Source organism: Sphaerodactylus townsendi, linkage group LG07 (assembly GCF_021028975.2).
Source record: "Sphaerodactylus townsendi isolate TG3544 linkage group LG07, MPM_Stown_v2.3, whole genome shotgun sequence".
In the NCBI taxonomy this organism is placed as follows: Eukaryota; Metazoa; Chordata; class Lepidosauria; order Squamata; family Sphaerodactylidae; genus Sphaerodactylus; species Sphaerodactylus townsendi.
Genome location: NC_059431.1, coordinates 11484463 through 11507308, shown reverse-complemented (window position 1 = coordinate 11507308; position 22846 = coordinate 11484463). Strand labels below are relative to the sequence as shown.

At 48.4% G+C, this 22846-nt stretch overlaps 1 protein-coding gene across 2 annotated transcripts in view; it reads left to right on the top strand.

Moving 5' to 3' along the window:
- ZBTB7C (zinc finger and BTB domain containing 7C) overlaps nt 1-22846 on the top strand; it is a 319668-nt gene that overhangs the window by 283688 nt on the left and 13134 nt on the right. For both annotated transcript variants that reach the window (XM_048502738.1, XM_048502737.1), the window contains one exon: nt 20762-21931. In XM_048502738.1, the coding sequence (XP_048358695.1) occupies nt 20778-21931 (1154 nt within the window). In that variant the 5' untranslated portion in view covers nt 20762-20777. The remainder of the gene's footprint in view (nt 1-20761; nt 21932-22846) is intronic.

The window sequence follows — 22846 nt, the reverse complement described above, 5'->3', positions numbered from 1 at the left end:
CTGGGGCCACCATAAATTGGAAGCTAAGCAGGGTCAGTATTTGGAAGGGAGACCACCAAGCAAGACGCTGCAGAGGAAGGCAATGGCAAACCACCTCTGCTTCTTGCTGGCCTTGGAAAGCCCCTTGCTGAGGTTGCCATACGTTTGCTGCAGCTTGACTGCACTTTACACACACATAGTACTCTGGACATAAGAGCACGGAGTCCCAAATCATTAACACCCTCAGTGGTCGACATCAGCACCTTGAATTGGATCCAGAGAACAACCGGTAGCCAATACAGTTGAAAACCACTGCAACGTAACTGTGAGGCTGTTCCGAAGAGGAGCATTTTGAGGTTACAAGAATAAACCATGCCTTCAATTTTAGCGCACATCTGATTCGGCCTGCAGAAGAAGAAGAGTTTGGATTTATACCCCACCTTTCTCTCCTGTAAGGAGACTCAAGGTGGCTTTCAGACTCCTTTCCCTTCCTCTCCCCACAACAGACACCTTGTGAGGTGGGTGGGACTGAGAGAGTTCTGAGAGAACTATGACTACTAGCCCAAGGTCACCCAGCAGGAATGTAGGAGTGCGGAAACACATCTGGTTCACCAGATAAGCCTCTGCCACTCAGGTGGAGGAGTGGGGAATCAAACCCGGTTCTCCAGATTAGAATCCACCTGCTCTTAACCACTACACCAGAGGTTTGCAGAACTTAGCCTGAGGCTGAGAACTTGGCAGTCAGCTTTGGGAAATGCAATACAGGCACAGAAGAAGGACTGTAGGACATTAATTTATTCACCTTTTTCTTTTGGGTGGGTGAAATGTATTCTGTTTCACAGCAGGCTTCTTGGAAGGGGGGGGCAGGAGAAGACCCCCTACCCCACCAGTAAAAACGGTCTCCACTGATTTGTACTGAATTGTCCGTCTCTCAATAAGGAAAGCGCCCGAACAGATGCTGACGCTTGGCAAAACACGCAAGAGTTAAAATTATGGTTGAGGAGAAAGGCCAGGATGTATAAATATGGAAGAGGGATGACTTGGACAAATTTCTGAGCAAATAAAGCCTGCTTGTTATGATCATGCTATGACATGGAAGCGTGCAATTATGTCTGAAAATTGCATGTTTCCGCTGGAGGGTCAGGCGGGTACCGTTTAACTCATTTCCTGCTTAAAGGGTAGGAAGGAAAGCTCCAGATGTTGGAGGGAGGCCGAACCCTGTTTCCAGCCAGCTTTGACTCTCTGACACTCTGTCACAACCAGCATTGTGGAATCCCAGCCGCTGGGTTGCCCGGGCTCCTATCATTTTTATGCTGGTTTCTAGACATTTGTCATAAGAGGAATGGACTCTAATTTGGAGAATTTGGGGTTGTTTCCCCGCTCCTTCACATGAAGCCTGCTGGGCAACCTCGGGCCAGTCACAGTTCTCTCAGAACTCTCTCAGCACCTACCGCACAAGGTGTCTGCTGTGGGAAGGGAAAGGAGTTTGCGAGCCACTTTGAGTCTTGTCCAAGGCTTTCATGGCCAGATTCAACTGGTTCTGGTGGGTTTTCCGGGCTGTGTGGCCATGGTCTGGTACCACTGGGCCACGCAGCCCGGAAAACCCACCAGAAACACTTTGAGTCTCCTTACAAGAGAGAATAGCAGGATATAAATCCAAACTCCCCTTCTTGTTTTCCCCGCTCCACCACATGAAGCCTGCTGAAAACTTTGGGCCAGTCATAGTTCTCTCAGAAGTTCTATTCAATAGAACAGGACTTACTTCTGAGTAGACACGCTCAGGATTGTGCTCCAAAGGCTTATGCCAGTGGTGGCAAACCTCTGGCACTCCAGATGTTATGGCCATGCTGGCAGGGGCTGATGGGAATTGTAGTCCATAACATCTGGAGTGCCAAAGGTTCACCACCACGGGCTTATGCCATCACTTTTATGGACAATGCGGTCAGACGGGCAGCTGTTTGGGCTCTGAAAACAACTTCACCCCCAAAGTTTAAAAAGATGCTATGAAATCCAGCGAGAGGCAATGTGGTGCAATGGTCAGAGTGTCGGACTGGGATCTGGGAGACCCGGGTTCAAATCCCCTCTCTGCCACGGAAGCAGCTAGGCCAAGCCTGCCTCACAGCCTACCTCTCAGCCAAGCCTACCTCACGGGGTTGATGTGAAAATCAAATGGAGTTGGATAGAATAGCATAAGATGCTTTGAGTCCCTGTTGAGGAAAAAGGCAGGGTATAAAGGAAGCAAATAAAAGAATAAATACATTTAACAGATCTTTGCTGCGTCATTTAAAGCGGTACGGTCCCCCTCTTCAGACTGCATAAGATTGTCAGTGCGTAGGAGAGCCAGTGTTGCATAGTGTTTAAGAGCCGGTGGATTCTAATCTGGAGAGCCGGGTTTGATTCCCCACTCCTCCACCTGAGTGGCAGAGGCTTATCTGGTGAACCAGATGTGTTTCCGCGCTCCCACATCCCTGCGGGGTGACCTTGGGCTCGTCACAGACCTTGGGCTCTCTCAGCCCCACCTACCTCACAAGGTAGATCCCTACCTGGATCTGGCAAGGTAGATCCCTACCCGGGTTGTGTCAACCCAAGCTCATATCCTGGGTAGGCAACAGATACCAGAAAATGTTAGCTGGAACGCAGGGGAGAGTACTGGAAGCTCTCAGCCAACCCTGTGAGCCTCCTCCACCCAATCCAGGATGTGGTTTTCTGTCCCGTGGTATTTACACAGCTGGCCGACACACCTGGAATTTTAGTAACGAAGCGACTTGCCTTCTTAGTGCCCATAGCTCAGGCTCAGCCTGAGGTCTTCCACAGCACCTACTGCTTGGTCCTTTTAGGTGGAGATGCCCAGAATTGAACATGGGGCCACAGATGCTCTATCACTGAGCTGTGACCCCTCCCCCAAAGCTCCAACCAGAGGAGCTCCGAAATGTTGCTGAAGGCAAAAATATTAGTATTCCTGTCTGTTGATATTAAGCTTATCTCTCTTTTCTCATTTGCCTTTAAAAAAAAAAGGTTTTTCTGGTTTTTGACCTTGAAGGAAGTTTTGTCCCGTAAATATGTTCCTTGCTGGGACTCCGTATGTGTCTCGCAGAAGGCTCTGGGCTTAATTTCAGATGCATGACTAGTCGAAACGGTCCAGATCTGGAAACACCTCCGGCCCTGTGGAAATGGCAAAAATATGGCTTCGTTCTCAAATGCGAGAGCAGCTATGGGAGCGATGGATTTAGAACAGACCCAAGGAAATCCTCCTGCATTGTTGAATAGAAGAGATCAGCAAATATATACAGTCAAACCAATACTAAAAAAATCTGAGGCCAGCCCAGCCTAGGAAACATGGACTGTATATATAGGGACACAAGGCAATGAACTAACTCTTTCAATTTATTGGAACGCAGTATGAATGTTGCAGGTTTCTTGCCTTATGTACAATGTTTATGACATCTTATACAATGCTTTTGAGAATTTGTTACTAAGTACAGTCCCATTACGTTTCTTTGGTTGCCCAAGTGCCCTCATTGGGGATAATTAGGAAAGGAGTTGATAATAAAACTGCAAGGATTGTCATGCCCTTATATAAAGCCGTGGTGCGACCGCACTTGGAGTACTGTGTACAGTTCTGGTCGCCACATCTCAAAAAGGATATCGAAGAGATAGAAAAAGTGCAGAGAAGGGCAACGAGGATGATTGAGGGACTGGAGCGCCTTCCTTATGAGGAGAGGCTGCAGCGTTGGGACTCTTTAGTTTGGAGAGGAGGCGTCTGAGGGGGGATACGATTGAAGTCTATAAAATTATGCATGGGGTAGAAAATGTTGACAGAGAGAAATTTTTCTCTCTTTCTCACAATATTAGAACCAGGGGGCATCCATTGAAAATGCTGGGGGGAAGAATTAGGACGAATAAAAGGAAACACTTCTTCACACAACGTGTGATTGGTGTTTGGAATATGCTTAAGGTAACAAAGATGTAGGTAACGTCTAAATAAGCATTAACATACAAACTAAATGTAAGTGTGGTATAAATTGGCTGCCAGTGGGTTACGTGGTTTGTATGTTAATGCTTGTTTGGAATATGCTGCCACAGGAGGTGGTGATGGCCACTAACCTGGATAGCTTTAAAAAGGGCTTGGACAGATTTATTGAGGAGAAGTCGATCTCTGGCTACCAATCTTGATCCTCCTTGATCTCAGATTGCAAATGCCTTAGCAGACCAGGTGCTCAGGAGCAGCAGCAGCAGAAGGCCATTGCTTTCACATCCTGCATGTGATCTCCTAAGGGAACCTGGTGGGCCATTGCGAGTAGCAGAATGCTGGACTAGATGGACTCTGGTCTGATCCAGCAGGCTAGTTCTTATGTTCTTATGTTCTTAATTGTATGTTTTGTTATTACCTTTATATCCAGTTGAATATTACTTATAACATAATCACAATATATCTTTATGAATAATCTTTATGAATGGTGTATGAATTATCTATAGATTTTATGCTCAAACTAGTTGCATATGCTAATTAGTTCATTGCCTTGTGTCACTATATATACAGTCCATGTTTCCTAGGCTGGGCTGGCCTCAGATTTTTTAGTATTGTTGACTTGAAGGCCATAAGATGTAGGGAGGGCCTCTTGTTTACAAGGCTTTAGAAAGGGGGTCCTTCACATAGAAGACGTTCATCAATGGATATTAGCCATCGCGAATAGGTTGAGCCTACATGCTCAGAGGAAGCATGCCTCTAAATGCCTGTCACTGGAGAGGAGATACCAGGAATTGAGCCTGGGACCACGGAATACGGCTTCTTTGCCTCTGTAGGCTTCTTTGCCGCAACTTGTGGCCTTTCGGGGACATCTGGTGGGATGGTGTGAGAAGCAGGATGCTGGCCTAGATGGACTCTTGTTAAGTTCTTGAGCCAGCGTGGCGTAGTGCTTAAGAGCAGGTGCACTCTAATCTGGAGAACCGGGTTTGATTCCCCGCTCCTCCACTTGAACTGTGGAGGCTTATCTAGTGAACCAGATTAACTTGTGCACTGCAACACATGCCAGCTGGGTGACCTTTGGCTAGTCACAATTCTTCGGAGCTCTCTCAGTCCCACTTACCTCACAGGGTGTTTGTTGTGGGGGGGGGGATGGGAAAGGAGATTGTAAGCCCTTTGAGTCTCTTTACAGGTGAGGTGAGATACAGAAAGGTGAGATATAAATTTAAACTACCACTCCTCTTCCTCGTCTTCGTCTTCGTCTTCGTCTTTGTCTTCGTCGTCTTCCTCCTCCTCCTCCTCCTCCTCCTCCTCCTCCTCTTCTTCTTCTTCTTCTTCTTCTTCTTCTTCTTCTTCTTCTTCTTCTTCTTCTTCTTCTTGACGCACTGTATCAGAAAACTCTCCTCCCAACACCATGTTTCGAATGAAAATAGTTTAAATACCTAACGAAAGTCCTTTGGGGAAGGACGCATCCTCAAATATTTTTTTCTCTCTCCCTTTCTCTTGGGCCTTTCCAAAACAAACGTGCGACGTGGTGTATAATTTTTCTCTGCAGAGAAGCAGCCAGAGGTTGAACGGGGGAGTGGGCGGGAAGAAAATCAACCCTGAGATAAATCTTGAAAACTGTAGATTGCAAAGCAAGAAGCGGCCAGGGGTGGGTTCGGCTGCGGTTTTCGCAAATATAGTCTCTCGGGTGTGTCCGGAGAAGGTTTCAATCACAAACGCGGCTTGAATGCCACATGCTGAAAGATGAGACAATGGGAGCTCCCTCTCCCCGTTCCCTCCCTCCCTCCCACCTTGTGGTGTGGCATGTTGTCTGTGTGTGTGTGTGTGTCTGTGTGTGTGTGTGTCTGTGTTGTTTTCTGGAGCTCACAAGGTTGTGCAAGAGATTTATGAGTCAAAGCCCGCCTCGCCTGGAATGTTTTGTGACTGCGGGGAGTGGGCGTCTCGGAGAATTAATGGATTTTGGGCTTTACCTTGCGAGCTGGAATTGCAAACCAGGCCCTGCACAGACCGGCTTGGAGTTATTTTGAGCCAGCGGTGGCTGCGGATTTGCAAGCAGACCAGATACTCCCCCTACACACCCTGCTTCCTCCTTCACCCCCTCCAGCAAGCCGTTCAGGTCATATACGCCACGCATTTGGACTTCTGCCCGCAAACCGCTGCGAATGCTATTTCTCACTCTTCGGCTGTGCCCATGCAGAGGGTTTCCTCAAGCACCATGTGGGCAGATGAGTCCTCTCCGACCAGCGTGTAGGCCGGACTGCAGGTGCATCCTGGATTCGGGCAGAGCGAAAATTCCCCCCGTTCCGTTTCCTTTTCTGGTCTGTTTCTGGCACGGTCGGGTGTTTTGGCCGTCCACTTTGCATGGTTGGGCGTTCTTGATTCTCGTGTGTTACGTACTCACGAGGTAGGGATTGATTTATGTCCCAGTGTCCCTCTTTTTTTTTTGTCTCTGGTGGGGTAGCCGTGTTGTCTATGATCGGAGGGCAAGATTCAAGTCTGGTAGCCATTTAGAGGCCCTTTCCAGAATGGTCCAGGAAATCTGGTCCGATCTCAGAAGTTTACAGTATCGTGGAGTTGGAAGAGACCACAAGGGTCATCCAGTCCAAACTCCTACCATGCAGGAAGACACAATCAAAGCACTCCTGACAGATGGCCATCCAGCCTCTGCTTAAAAACCTCCAAAGAAGGAGATTCCACTACTCTCCGAGGAAGTGCATTCCACTGTTGAAGAGCCCTTACTGCGAGGAAGTTCTTCCTGATGTTTAGGTGGAACGTCTTTTCCTGTACCTTGAATTCATCACTCCTAGTCCTGGTCTCTGGAGCAGCAGAAAACAAGCTTGCTCCCTCGTCAACATGACATCCCTTCAAATATCTAAACATGGTTATCATGTCACCCCTTAACCTCGTCTTCTCCAGACTGAACATGCCCAGCTCCCTAAGTCTCTCCTCATAGGATGTGGATGCCAGACCTTTAACCATTCTGGTCGTTCTCTTTGTGACATGCTTAAAATTTGGATGGAAGGCCAACAGAGAAGTTGACGGTCGCTGCACAGAGGCAACTCTTCAACTCTTGTGCTGAGAACCTTCTGTGGGCCCCATAAATTGCTGCAACTTGAAGGGTGGGGGATGTATGTTATGTTATGTTTAATTTCTATACCGCCCTCCCCCGAAGGATTCAGGGCGGTGCACAGCAAGATAATAATACAGTACATATACAATGGTCATGACATTGGCAACATGACATTGGTATCTGGGGCCCTTTCCCCACTTACCTTAAGCCCCGCGCTACTCTCCTCAAGTAGCGCGGGGTCCCGGGGCACTCCCCACTACAGGGGCAGCGACAACGCAGCTGCCCTGATGCTGCCGCTCTCGCGCCCCCTCAGCTCACGGCATCCCTGGCGCTCCTTGAAACGGCGCCTTTTGATGACCTCGCGCAGAGGGGGGAAGCCCGGGCACGTGCCAGAGATGCCGCGTGCTGAAAGGGCACCAAAGGTAAGTGGGGATACGCCCTTAGAGATCCACGAGTTTTCCAGAATGTAAGCCTTTGAGAACCCCATTCTTACCTGTAACTGAGAAAGGGAATTTTGGCTCTCAAAACCAGATATCCTAAACATTTTTGGTCTCTTAAGTTTTTATTCGACTCAGGACTTGATTCTTGCTCTTTTATGTGTGTTTTGTAAACCCGGTGCATAATCCCAATTTATTGGCAGCCAAATAGAGCAGAGGATGTGTTCGTTTTACGGGGGAAAATGTGTTGCAGCGAAAGAGAGAAACATAAATAATCCTCAGTTCAATGTGTCTAAGGAGGAAATGAAACAGAAAGAGGGCTTTTCGGCGTGAATCAGCAGGGATTAAAATTTCAAAATCGCTTGTAGTTTGGAGAGGCTAAGCCCAAAATCACACATACGTTGTAAAGTGCAGGAACCCGACCTTCTTATGTGGTCACCGCTCCGTCAGAAATCTGGAATAATCCCATTTTAAAAAGCAGACATGTTTTTTGCATACGAGAAACCTGGGAGCAGCAGTGGCGTAGTGGCTAAGAGCAGTGGCTAAGAGCAGGTGCACTCTGATCTGGAGGAACCGGGTTTGATTCCCAGCTCTGCCACTTGAGTTGTGGAGGCTTATCTGGGGGGATTCAGACTAGCCTGTGCACTCCCACACACGCCAGCTGGGTGACCTTGGGCTAGTCACAGCTTCTCGGAGCTCTCTTAGCCCCATCCACTTCACAGGGTGTTTGTTGTGAAGGGGGAAGGGCAAGGAGATTGTAAGCCCCTTTGAGTCTCCTGCAGGAGAGAAAGGGGGATATAAATCCAAACTACTCCTCCTCCTTCTCTTCTTCTTCTTCTTCTTCTTCTTCTTCTTCTTCTTCTTCTTCTTCTTCTTCTTCTTCTTCTTCTTCTTCTTCTTCTTCTTCTTCTTCTTCTTCTTCTTCTTCTTCTTCTTCTTGTGCGTTTAAAGCAGCCTTTCTGTTTACATGTATGCACATCGACGTGTGAATTCAGCATATGCTCACAAAGCTGGTACAGAGAAGGTGTCGCTGAGGGTTATGTCTGGGCTTGAATATCTTCCAGTTTGGGAGTGTGGGAAAGATTATATTTTCGAATAAGCGCCGCATCCTTTGGACCTATTTTGGCGATTTCTTATTATTGGGAACAGAAACGACCTGCCCTCTAATGGGCCTGGGTGGGTGTCGAAGGAGGGGATGGGAAGGGAAATGTCTGTCTGGTTGTGCTGCGTCACCGTCTGATCTCTCTCAATTGGTGCCATCTCCCTCGCCCCACCACCCCGCAGGGCATGAGCTCTGAAAGTCCTTGTAGAATCGGCTGCTTCCTCTCATCCTACAGTGGAGAGATGTCAAGGTATCAGGAAAAGAACACAGCAATGTACATATACATACATGCGTACATACCCTGTTTCCCCGAAAATAAGACCTACCCCCAAAATAAGCCCTAGCAGGATTTTTCGGAATTTCGGAGGATGCTTGAAATATAAACCTTACTCCAAAAATAAGCCCTAGTTACAGATTCCTCGGTGGAGCTAATCTGGTCACGTGTGGGGGGGGGGGGCAAAATCATGGGGGAAAAATAAGACATCCCCTGAAAATAAGCCCAAACCCTAACACATCTTTTGGAGCAAAAATTAATATATGACCCTGTCTTATTTCCGGGGAAACACGGGTGCGTACATGCATACTTACATACATAGCCTTTATTGGCATATACATTAATCATAAAGTCACAGCACAAAATAGAATAAAACGAACAGCCAATACACTTATTTAAAATCATCAGTTATCTCAGATAGAAATGTTGCAGCTGACTCGGAATCGTCCACATCTGGATTGTCCAGAAGAAATTTTAATTTCTGTATTGTCGAAGGCTTTCAGGGCCGGAATCACTGGGATGCTTTATGGCCGTGTTCTAGCAGCATTCTCTCCTGACGTTTCGCCTGCATCTGTGGCTGGCATCTTCAGAAGATCCTCTGAAGATGCCAGCCACAGATGCAGGCGAAACGTCAGGAGAGAATGCTGCTAGAACACGGCCATACAGCCCGGAAACCACACAGCACCCCAATTTTAATTTCTGTTCATCTGCTAAATCAGCACACTGCCCAAGGAGTTTGTGCCCAATATTTTGCCCTCGTGTGCTCCTTTTTGAAGCAGAAGAACAATGTACGTACTAGCGAACATAGAAACGCAGGCGCCACCACTTTCTGCCACTTTCTGCACACCGTAGGGTTGCCAGCCTCCAGGTGGGAGCTGGAGATCTTGCTGGGATTACGGCGGATCACCAGATGGCAGAGATCAGTTACCCTTGGAGAAAATGGCGGCTGTGGAGAGTGGGTTCTACGGTGTTGCATCTGGCATTGTATCTCCAAAATCCCACCTTCCCCCAAATAACTCTACAGCACCACCTAGAGGTTAGCAACCCTACTGCCAAAAGTGACATCACCGGGGAAACTCTGGGGTTTGATTCCCCCTTCTGCCAGTCAGCTGGTCGCCATTAGGGGGGGCTGCAGCTGGGGGGCAGGGGATCCTTTACCCCCATCAGGAGGTTGGCAGTCCTAATCTTGGCTGCACATATCTTTGAATTCCCCTGTGGATAGAAAGTGCCCTGCATGTTGAAAGCTAGGTTATCAGGGAGGCTGCACGTAGACAAGAACGTTATGTTCAGCAAAACCTTTTTCTCTAGAGCAGCTTTAAATCTTGTGAGCTTCCCCCCCACACTGCCCCCCCCGCCGCACTCCATAGTGGTACAGTCCAGTCACTGGGAACATATGAACTAGCCTGCTGGATCAGACCAGAGTCCATCTAGTCCAGCACTCTGCTACTCGCAGTGGCCCACCAGGTGCCTTTGGGAGCTCACATGCAGGATGTGAAAGCAAGAGCCTTCTGCTGCTGCTGCTCCCGAGCACCTGGTCTGCTAAGGCATTTGCAACCTCAGATCAAGGAGGATCAAGATTGGTAGCCATAGATCGACTTCTCCTCCATAAATCTGTCCAAGCCCTTTTTAAAACAGAGCCTCCTGTGTGAGCAGGAACTTGGGGAGGAGGAGGAGTCCTTAAAATAGGTTGGTGCCCATAAACATCGATGTTTGCAAATGCAGCTGCTCCTGGTGCCACCTGCTCGCTGTTTCCCAGGGCCTTGGCAGCCGGCTCCCTCATAATGACCCAAAGGCAAAGGCTAGGGGGTGGGGGTGAGGGTAGGGCAGAGATAACTTCAAGGCCTCGGCTGCTTCTTGATCTCCCCAAGGGTGGGAGAGAGGAAGGGGTGGCCGGCAGCAGAAATCCTCTTCCCACGGCCAATAAATGCCCAGGCCCTTCGCTTTCTGGAGCTGTAACAGTGGAACAGCCTTGCTGCGTCTGGGGGAGGCCCCCGCAATGCACAGTTCTTCATCTAGGAAAAACCACAGGGAGTATCTTTCAAGTAGGGTCGCATCCGCCAGGACTAGGGTTGCCAAGTTGGGCTGCCAACCTCCTGGCGGAGCCTGGAGATCTTCTGGAATTACAACTGGCCTCCAGATGAGCGAGTAAACGGCTGGTTTGGAAGTTGATCTCCACGGCATTGTACCCTGATGCAGTCCCTCCCCTCCAAAAAGCCCCCACCTCTCAGGCCCCACCACCCAAATCTTCAGGAATTTCCCTCCTCAGAGCGGGCAACCCTAGTTACCAGCACAGGGTGAGGGACTGGATTCTGAGTTGATCCTCTCAGATGCCCTCTGGATCTAGATTTGGGAATGGCCTGGCCCAGATACCCTGTAATTCCAGAAGATGCCCAGGTTTCACCAGGAAATTGGCATCCCTAAATAATACAATTAAATTATTACAACAACCAGTTGCATACAACTCAGCAACAAGGTCAATAATACAGTAGCCAGCCCTCCTTGGAAGAAGAAGACAAAGAATTTGGATTTTTATACCCCCTTTCTCTCCTGCAGGAGACTCAAAGGGGCTGACAATCTCCTTGCCCTTCCCCCCTCACAACAAACACCCTGTGAGGTAGGTGGGGCTGAGAGAGCTCCAAGAAGCTGTGACTAGCCCAAGGTCACCCAGCTGGTGTGTGTGGGAGTGCACAGGCTAATCTGAATTCCCCAGAGAAGCCTCCACAGCTCAGGCGGCAGAGCTGGGAATCAAACCCAGTTCCTCCAGATTAGATACACGAGCTCTTAACCTCCTACGCCACTGCTGCTCCAGGGGTGGAGGGGTGGAGCCTGTGGGGGTGTGGTTTAGGGAGGGGAGGAGCCTCCGTAGGGTTTAATGCCATATCGTCCACCCTCTGAAGCACCCGTTTTCTCCAGATGAACACAGTATATTGGGGGAATGTGCAGTCTATGTAAACACAAACAAAACCCAAAAACTGTACCCAGTCAAAATGTTACTGTAATGTCACTTATGCATTATCATATGAAAATAAAGTTTATAATACAAACGCATTTTGTTACCCATATCCTGTCTCTCCTGCATATATGTAACAATATTTATACGGCAGTGGCGGAGCTACAATGGGACAGGGGGGACAGATGCCCCGGGTACAGGCACGGGGGGTGGGGGGCGGAGAATCTCCACGGCCTGCAGCAGGCTGCTTTTTTCGCTTTAAAAAGGTAGGTGAGGGGTGTTTGGGGACGCGGGGGCATGGAGGGTGCGTGGAAGGGGCCGCCATTTTGCCCCAGGCACCATTTTCCCTTCCTACAGAAACTCTGTTATACGGACACAAAAGTCCCTAAGTAGCAGTCTTAAACAAGACCTGAAGATGGATACAAAAGACTGCAAATGGCAGACCTTAAATAATACAGCGTTAAAAGGTAGATTAAGATGCCCAAATGGGATCCTATCTCTTCTGTTAAATTCCAAAAAGTTTTACATTCCAAAAAGATTTGATCTTTTATATCTTAATAAGCTTTTGCGTTGTATTGTCGAAGGTTTTCACGGACTGACTCAACTGGTTGTTGTGGGCTTTCCGGGCTGTGTGGCTGTGATCTGGTAGATCTTGTTCCCAGGAACAAGGGGCGATTCCGTACATGAGTAAAATAGGTTCAACCCAGTTCCCTGAGAAGGGTACTGACCTAGGTTGAAGCCATTGTTGTTCCCCACTGCAACCAGCTCGGAGGGCGGAATCATCCTGTGCCTCTTTGCCGCTCCGTTCCGATTGGCTACTGTCCTACGGCCATGTTCCGTCTATCCCCACACACGTTATTAAAAAAACTGCCACAGGAACGGAGGGATGAAGGTGGCGTTTTTTGATTGGCCAGCTGTACGCATGTCCGAAACACTCAGCTGTGATTGGCTGAATGGGGGACTCCTGGCACCAGAGATTCCGCACTTTACTGGAATCGAGCTGAGTTCGAGCGTGGTTCCCTGAAAAAGTAGTAGTTCCCAACTGGAGTCAGAAATGTGACCGTTACACGGGGCGAAGCTGGTACAAAACCACGTCGATCCCAGTGGTTGTGCAGAGCACTTAGGTCGAACGCAGCTCGAACGTAGGTCGATAACGCAAGTGCGGAAACGACCCAGATCTACCTTTGTATTCTGTTTGTATTTTCTCCAGGAGAGCTGATCCCTGTCGTCTGGAGATCAGCTTTAATTTCAAGAGATCTACAGGCCTCACCTGGAGGTTGGCAACCCCAGTGCTGACAGGCCCTGATTTCCCTCTCTCCAGCTTCAGATAGTAAGGAACTCTCCACCAAAAACGGCTCAACTGTGTTTGTCAAACGTACATTTTGCAGTGCACTTTCTCGGGGGACAAAATGTGCATCTGCCTGCATCCTTCTGTCCAATAAACTGATGCAATTAAAGTGATTTTATTATCGCTCTGAAAGGGAGCCCACGGCCCAGCCCGAGACTGAAATATTGCACGCTAAGCCGCTGGAAGGAAATGTCTTTTCTTTCTCCGGACTGTCGCAAGCGGGGGCTCTGCTGGAATGTTTCATAGCTCAGCGATAAAAATGGGAGGAACTGGCCTCTATCAGGCCTCCCTTCGGGGTGGAGGCCCAGTTTCAACTCTCCCCCCCCATCCTCCCACACGTTATCGAGAGGTGGGGCCGCCTCAGTGTTTATTTAACAATGCTTTGGGAAAGCTTTGGAGCCCTTGTGAGAGAGGGAAGAAAGCTCTGTTCTCAAAATCCTCAGCTTCTAAAAAGAATGTTGTCATGCGCGACACATTTTAAATTTGAGTGCTGACCGTGACAAGCTGCAAAAACTCTTCTTTCCCTAGAAGAAGAAGAAGAAGAAGAAGAAGAAGAAGAGTTTGCATTTATACCCCCCCCTTTCTGTCCTGCAGGAGACTCAAAGGGGCTGACAATCTCCTTGCCCTTCCCCCCTCACAACAAATACCCTGTGAGGTGGGTGGGGCTGAGAGAGCTCCGAGAAGCTGTGACTAGCCCAAGGTCACCCAGCTGGCGTGTGTGGGAGTGCACAGGCTAATCTGAATTCCCCAGATAAGCCTCGACAGCTCAGGCGGCAGAGCTGGGAATCAAACTCGGTTCCTCCAGATTAGATACACAAGCTCTTAACCTCCTACGCCACTTCTGCTCCTGGAGACCGAGTGCCCAAATTGCAACCCAAAACCCATTTATTTATCGCAAAGTGCCAACACGGCAATTTAACCTGAATACTGAGGTTTTAGTTGAGAAAAAATGGATGGCTCCAAGGCATGCATTACTCGGGAGTAAGCTTGGTGGTAGTCAGTGGCTTTGCTTTGAAGCAACCGTGCAACTCTTCCAATGGGTGAATCACGACCCTAGGAGGGTTTACTCAGAAGCAAGCCCATTGCCAGCAACTGAGCTTACTCCCAGGTAAAGGATCGCACTTTAGTTCTTTGCATGAAAATCAGTGGGGTTTAATAGCGCTTAACAGGGTTATCTACACTGCTTCCCCAAAACTAGGTCTTAGGTTTAATGCTAATAATCGAGCCCAGCGGCCCAGGCCAGCCTAGATGTTGGGGGAGGGGCACTCTGTTTGCACATGCCCATAGAGAGGGCTCTGAGTGCCACCTCTGGCACCCGTGCCATAGGTTCACCACCACTGCCCTAGCCTAACCCAAGGATCCTGCTGGCTGTTGGCTGTTGTCTGCCTGTTGTTGGCTTTGGGTATTTTTCCCTCCTGGAAACTCAGTTCCTGGGCATACAAAGTGCCAGTTTGGATCAGGTTCATTGTGAGTGGGGAAATGGTGTTCACGCGTCCCCCAGTGCAATGTTCCCTGCCCGACATAGCTTGAAGAGATGCCGTTTTCCTCCTTGAGGCCATCAGTACCTACTTCAAATGGATGGGAGGGAGCAGGCTAGATTGGCACTAGGACCCAGGCGGGGCATTCTTCAACAAAGAAGGTCTGGCACGTTGAGTTCTGTGGTGGAGGAATACACAACCGCACTAACATCTTTTCCTGAGACAGATTGTAGCCGGCAAGACATCCTTAACGCTTTTCTAGCAGATTCGTGGTTGCTCTTCTTCCCAGTCTCAACCTCCTTCTGATTGGGGTGCTGTGTGGTTTCCGGGCTGTATGGATCCTCTGAAGATGCCAGCCACAGATGCAGGCGAAACGTCAGGAGAGAATGCTGCTAGAACACGGCCATACAGCCCGGAAACCACACAGCACCCCAGTGATTCCGGCCATGAAAGCCTTTGACAATACTCCTTCTGATTGTTCATTTGCTGTCTCCCTTTTGGTTGGCAGCGGAACCAAGGAATAGAACATTTAAAAAACTGATCCCTCCAAAAGTACCTGGGGAAAAGAGGTATTTCCCCCTGGAATAGAAGAAGAGGAATTTGGATTTATATCCCCCCTTTCTCTCCTGCAGGAGACTCAAAGGGGCTGACAATCTCCTTGCCCTTCCCCCCTCACAACAAACACCCTGTGAGGTAGGTGGGGCTGAGAGAGCTCCAAGAAGCTGTGACTAGCCCAAGGTCACCCAGCTGGCGTGTGTGGGAGTGCACAGGCTAATCTGAATTCCCCAGAGAAGCCTCCACAGCTCAGGCGGCAGAGCGGGGAATCAAACCCGGTTCCTCCAGATTAGATACACGAGCTCTTCACCTCCTACGCCACTGCTGCGAATTTGGATTTATATTCCCCCTTTCTCTCCTTACAGGGGCTTACAATCTCCTTTCCCTTCCTCCCACCCCACAACAAACACCCTGTGAGGCGGGTGGGGCTGAGAGAGCTCCGAGAAGCTGTGACTAGCCCAAGGTCACCCAGCTGGCGTGTGTGGGAGTGCCCAGGCTAATCTGAATTCCCCAGATAAGCCTCCACAGCTGGGAATCAAACCCGGTTCCTCCAGATTAGACACACGAGCTCTTAACCTCCTACGCCACTGCAAAGCAACATATGCAGCAACATGATTCTCGGTTGGTACGTTGAACTGTCCCCACTTGACTCCCTGTGCCGAGGTTTAGAGCTACCGTCTCAAGAGCTTCACTTCCAGGCTCACAATTCCAGCCTTGCAGATCTCTCCTGCGAAGCCGCAGTGCCCGGACTAGAAATTCTGGCAAGGCAAAAAAAGCATCGCAGGGGACATCTGTCGCCAAGAGGGGGGAAAGACCAAGCCAGCCGGGTGGACCAGAGCAGGAGGGACAATTAAAGGAAGGTGGGGACAGAAACATTTTCGAGACTAATGGGAGGTGGCTGCATTTTGTCAGGAGCGGTCTAAATAAAGACCAAGAGCACAGGCAGAGGAGGCGACGGGAGGAGCAGGTGTTCAGAGACAGACTGTGGAGCACAATCGCTAAGGGCTGTGAAGGACGGGGCAGGGAGTTCAGCGTCTGGCAGCGACTGCTGGGACGTGATGCTCCGGAGGCATCTGGAAAGCGCCGGTGATGTTAATGGTGTTTTCCTCGGGAAGGAGCACAGATAGGACAGTGTTACGGGGCCACTGGAGGATGTCAGGAGCACAGGGACTTACCTGTACTTACCTGCAGAGTTTGAGGGCGTAGGGGCAGGACAAAGCAGAGAAGCTCGTGAAGCTTACAGGGAAGAGAAGATAGCCAATCTCCAGGTGTGTCCTGCTGTTCACCTGGGATTGCAAATATTCTCCGGACTACAGTAATCAGTCCCTCTGAAGCAAATGGCGGCTTGGGGGGTGGGGGTGGGGGATGTATGAACTCTTTAGTTTGGAGAGGAGTCATCTGAGAGGGGATATGATTGAAGTCTATAAAATTATGCATGGGGTAGAAAATGTTGACAGAGAGAAATTTTTCTCTCTTTCGCACAATACTAGAACCAGGGGGCATACATTGAAAATGCTGGGGGGGGGGGGAGAATTAGGACGAATAAAAGGAAACACATCTTCACGCAACATGTGATTGGTGTTTGGAATATGCTGCCACAGGAGGTGGTGATGGCCACTAACCTGGATAGCTTTAAAAGGGGCTTGGACAGATTTATGGAGGAGAAGTCGATTTATGGCTACCAATCTTGATCCTCTTTGATCTGAGATTGCAAATGCCTTAGCAGACCAGGTGATCGGGAGCAACAGCCGCAGAAGGACATTGCTTTCACATCCTGCATGTGAGCTCCCAAAAGCACCTGATGGGCCACTGCGAGTAGCAGACAGCTGGACTAGATGGACTCTGGTCTGATCCAGCTGGCTTGTTCTGATGTTCTTATGTTCTTAGGGGCAGGACAAAGCAGAGAAGCTCGCGAAGCTTACAGGGAAGAGAAGATAGCCAATCTCCAGGTGTATCCTGGTGTTCACCTGGGACTACAAATATTCTCCGGACTACAGTAATCAGTCCCTCTGAAGCAAATGGAGGCTTTGGGGGTGGGTGGGTGGGATGTATGAACTATCTATCCTTCCCAAACTCCGCCTTTCCTAGGCTCTGCCCCCAACTCTCCAGGAATTTTGCAACCCAGAGTTGGCAACCCCCTAAATGCAGGATAATTCTGCAGTTCCCAAATCGAAGTTGGGCACAGGCCATACTTAAATGCTGCAGTGGGGGAAGGGAGAGGAATAAAAGTTCTGCAACAAGAAAAGGGAGATTCTGTGACTGCCCAGAAGAGAGCAAGTAATTGGCAAAATTTATTCTTCTTGCAGTAGCCATGGGGCAACGTGGGGCACTGGATCTATTCACTTCAGATCTAGGCTCTGTTACTGCCCCCGGCTTCACCCACATCTTGCGCCATACGGGCTATGAACTTGTTCTGGTTTTAAAAGACAGCCGGTTTCAGATTCCGCACTTGTCCAGCATTAGTGGCAGATTGCCAGGTTGGCACTTTGCGATAAATAAGTGGGGTTTGGGTTGCAATTTGGGCACTCGGTCTCGAAAAGGTTCACCATCACTGGTCAAGGAGCAGCAGTGGCGTAGGAGGTTAAGAGCTCGTGTATCTAATCTGGAGGAACCAGGTTTGATTCTCCACTCTGCTGCCTGAGCTGTGGAGGCTTATCTGGGGAATTCAGATTAGCCTGTACACTCCCACACACGCCAGCTGGGTGACCTTGGGCTAGTCACAGCTTCTCGGAGCTCTCTCAGCCCCACCTACCTCACAGGGTGTTTGTTGTGAGGGGGGAAGGGCAAGGAGATTGTCAGCCCCTTTGAGTCTCCTGCAGGAGAGAAAGGGGGGGATATAAATCCAAACTCTTCTTCTTCTTCTTCTAGGCACATCTGGTTTTGCATATTTACTTTTTGAAAAAATGACCATTTGATCTCAAGAGCCAGGTTGATGCAGAACCTGTTTTAAATGTTACGATACTTCTTCTGATCCATCTCTGCGCATGGAAACCATAATCTGTGCGCTTTGTTTATTACAGTTTTGATACACACCAACTTCACCATGCTGAACAGGAACTGGTTGAAGCAGAGATGGGAAAGCTTTTGGGAAAAATGGGGAAATCTAGAGTAAGAGTCCCCAAAATTGTGCCCAACATCTTTTCTGGCGCGCACCAAGCGTTTCTAGCAAATACGTTGGGTCAGGTAGAAGAAGAAGAGTTTGGAAGACTCAAAGGGACTTACAATCTCCTCTCCTCCTTCCACAACAAACACCCTGTGAGTTGGGTGGGGCTGAGAGAGCTCCGAAGAACTATGACTGGCCCAAGGTAATCCATCTGGCATGTATTGGAGTGCACAGACTAACCTAGTTCACCAGATAAGCCTCCACAGCTCAAGCGGCAGAGTGGGGAATCAAAACCCAGTTTCCCAGATTAGAGTGCACCTGCTCTTAACCACTGCTCCACGCTGGTAGGGCTTTTGCCCATCAAGAAGAGAAGAAGAAGAAGTTTGGATTTATATCCCCCTTTCTCTCCTGTAGGAGACTCAAAGGGGCTTACAATCTCCTTGCCCTTCCCCCCTCACAACAAACACCCTGTGAGGTGGGTGGGGCTGAGAGAGCTCCGAAAAGCTGTGACTAGCCCAAGGCCACCCAGCTGGCGTGTGTGGGAGTGCACAGGCTAATCTGAATTCCCCAGATAAGCCTCCACAGCTCAGGCGGCAGAGCTGGGAATCGAACTTGGTTCCTCCAGATTAGAATGCGCCTGGTCTTAACCACTATGCCACTGCTGCTCCCAAGTCAAGGCTTCTGACTGACTATTGGAGCTTTGATTGGCTGTGCAGATTTTTTTAAAATGTCATTTTGTCAGCAGCAGTCACCGCAGCCCAAGGATCCGCGCTGCGTTACTGAAGTTAAGCGGTGGCAATCGTTTTGTGGCCGCCTCGGCCTCCTGTGGCAGCCATTTTGTTGCCGTGCCTACCAGGCCATGTCAAAATTCCAAACGCGCTCACAGGCACAAAAAGGTTGGGGACTCCTACGCTTTGGAATGCCAGGTGTATGTGTGCCGGTGTGTTTCCCCCTGAGGACTTTTTTTTTCCAGCTTTCCCATTAAAAATTTTGAAATTTTGAGAAGCACCAAAAACACCCCCAAAACTCCACTCATGTAAAATATCATTTCCCCCCCACTTTTGGAATAAATGAAATATGAAGAACATTTTACTCAAAAAGTCGAGAAGCCGAGAAGGAAGCCTTTATTGGCATAGACAACAGTACAACAATAATAAAAAACGGATTAAAAAGCATATACAATACAGGTCGAAGGAAATCTACTGGCATTTAGTAATTTCCAGGAGAAAGTCTGCCACTATCATACAGAGAGAAGGATCAGGGTTGTCCAAGAAGTAGTGTAATCTAATTAAATCGGGGAGATGGGGCAAATGTAAAGGAGTAAGATTCACATACTTGGATCTGATTTCCTTGAATCTGAGACAGTGCAGTAATTGGTGGGCCAGAGATTCAACTGAGCCATCGTTACATGGGCACAATCTTTTAGCCTTTTCTTGCTTATTAAATCTGCCATGTAACAAGGCAGAAGGCATAACATTAAATCTGGCGAGCATTATGGCTCTCCTTTGAGCAGGGTTTATTAAGCAATACAGGTAGTGTGCCAAGTGGCCTCGTTTTACTCAAAAAGTGCAAACTGAAGCTTTCTATGTAAGACGATTTGCAACTTTAATCATCATTCCTGTGTATATTGTATACACGTACAATATTTTTATATATCTGCTTATTGTTTAAACGTGAGTAATTTATCCTCAACTAATGCTGTAATATGTACTGTGATAATGCACCGTTGAAGAATTCATTGTTATAAAGATTAACACGCTATCCAAATATGCTGCTAGCTTTCTGGTGACTATGCTATGCTTTCCCCCCTGGTTGTTCACTAAAAAGAAAAGTGTTTCCCATTTTTCACATTTCTTGCCTGTCATATTTATTTATTCATTCAAAACATTTATGCTCCACTTTATTTCCTCAGACTCTACACAACGAACAATGACGCATCATGTAATAAGAATGCAACACATAGCAGACCATTAACAAGATTTTTAATAACAGAAAATACTTCAAGATATATGGGCTAGGGTGGCACATAGTGCAGTGCTTTGCTTTGCTTTGCTCTCTCTCTGTCTCTGAGTTATTGAATATATTCACAATTTTGCATGTAAAAATCTAATAGCATAATTGTAAACTGGTTCCTCTAGAAGTCTGACAACAGGACGTAGAAGCTGAGACCTTCTCCATTGATGCCTTCTGGCACTGATAATCAGAGGAGAGTGTTGTATTTTAGGTTACTAGATCTCTCTCTTCCTTCCCCTCTCTCTCTGTTGATAGGATTACTGGTACTGATTTTATTGTTCTATAAAGATCTGATGTTGCATCTGTAGGCCATCTTGAGTTTCTGGAGAAAGACAGTGTATAATTACTTCAATAAATGAATGTTTACAAAGGTTTTTCCTCCTTGCAAAGTACCTCAACATTTTACATAGCTTCTGTCTTTGTGAATGAATATGGATGTGCTAATTCGTTAATGGGGTTTTTTTCTGTTTGTCTTATCCTAGGGCTCTAAATGAGAATATGGCCAATGGCATTGAAGATCTGATTGGGATCCCTTTCCCGAACCACAGTAGCGAAGTCCTTTGTGGCTTAAATGAGCAACGGCACAATGGTCTCCTCTGCGATGTCATTCTCATTGTCCAGGACCAAGAGTACAGGACCCACAAGTCCGTCCTGGCTGCCTGCAGCCAATACTTTAAGAAACTCTTTACTACCGGCACTTTAGCAGACCAGCCCTATGTTTACGAGATTGACTTTGTCAAGCCTGAAGCACTTTCGGCAATCCTAGAGTTTGCCTATACCTCAACCCTCACCATCACGACTTCCAACCTCAAACACATCCTCAATGCGGCCAAGATGTTGGAGATCCAGTGCGTCATCAACGTTTGCCTCGAAATCATGGAGCCTGTTGAGGAGGAGGAAGAGGAGAAAGAGGAAGAGGAGGAAGAAGAGGAGGACGATGATGAAGAGGAGGAGGAGGGGGAAGTAGAAGACTTTGCAGACCAGAACTTAGCAGATGTCCAGGACGTCAGCTGTCACCAAAGTCCTTCGAAATCTGACCTGAGTGAAGACGTGTACACAGAAAGTCCAAGTGGGTTCAACAACCACTTCCCGTCCAACAGTGCTAATGGATCCCTGGGAGTGATAAGAGACTTCTCCATTGAGTCCCTCTTGAGGGAGAACCTCTACCCTAAAGTTGGCATTCAAGAACAGAGACCACCTCTGTCTCCATTTGCGCCTGACCTCTTTCCTCACCTATGGAATGGAGAATTCAGTCCCTTTTCCCAAATGGAAGAGCAGCAATTGGACAACGGCCCCTTAGATCTAGTGATCCGGAAGAGGAAGATCAAGGAAGAAGAGAAAGAGGATCCTCCCCCGGCACAGTTTCCCAATGACATCTTCAAGGACATGTTTGCCAGCAATCCGGCGGGTCACATGGGACACATTAAGGCCGAAACCGATTACGGCGCTTATCTCAACTTCCTCAGCGCCGCCCACTTTGGGGGAATCTTCCCGCGGTGGCCAGAGGAAAGGAAGATCAAGCCCAAGGCTTCACAACAGTGCCCCATTTGCAACAAGATCATCATGGGCGCAGGGAAGCTGCCTCGGCACATGAGAACCCATACGGGAGAGAAGCCATATATGTGCAATATCTGTGAAGTCCGATTTACCAGGTCTGTATGCAAACCACTTGGTGAAACAGCAGATAAGTTGCTCCCTCTGTTTATGTACAAAATGTATAAACTGTATTGAAATTTATGTCGTTTCAAGAAAAACAGGGAGGAATAAAAGAAAGATTCGTGTAGGCAGTTCCACCACACAGGTCTAGAGTTACCATTCCCTCTCTGGGAAGATTCTCCACACAAAGTTCCCTCCTGCCAGGACTGTTTGCCAGCTTGGTAGGAGGATTTCCTGGCTGTAAACAGAGGCCAGGTTCAACACATCAGTGTCGCTTCAGACATGACATCAACACATGGTCAATGAGCACAGGGACGCTCTGGTATTTGGGCAAAAGTCTATGGTAAAATGGCTTCTATCAGAGCTTTTTTGAGAAATACCAGACCGTCCTCGGGGTTGTCGGTAATATTATGATGTCACTTCTGGAAGTGACGTGGGCACTGGTCTCTGTTTACAGCAGGGGTGTCCAACTCCGGTGCTTCAGATGTTTGTGGAGTACAATTCCCATCAGCTCCTCCTGGCAAGGCCAATTGGGGCTGATGGGAATTGTAGTCCATGATCATCTGAAGCACCAGAGTTGGACACCCCTGGTTTACAGCTAGTAAGTCCTCCCCTCCAATCCCTTGCTGGTTGTCAGGGGGTGAATGGCAACTGTATGGGGACCCCGTTGTATAGTCAGTTTACCCAGAGGCATGGGGGCAGATTTTCCCTCATGCCCAAACTGGGACTGTTCCTGGGACCCCGTTATATAGTCAGTTTACCCAGAGGCATGGGGGCAGATTTTCCCTCATGCCCAAACTGGGACTGTTCCTTTCCTCTCAGGAGTCTTTGAAAGTCAGTCAGTCAATGTTCATTTCGAAACAAACTCAGCTCCAGATATAAGTAAACATGAAACCAAAATAGGATCAGCA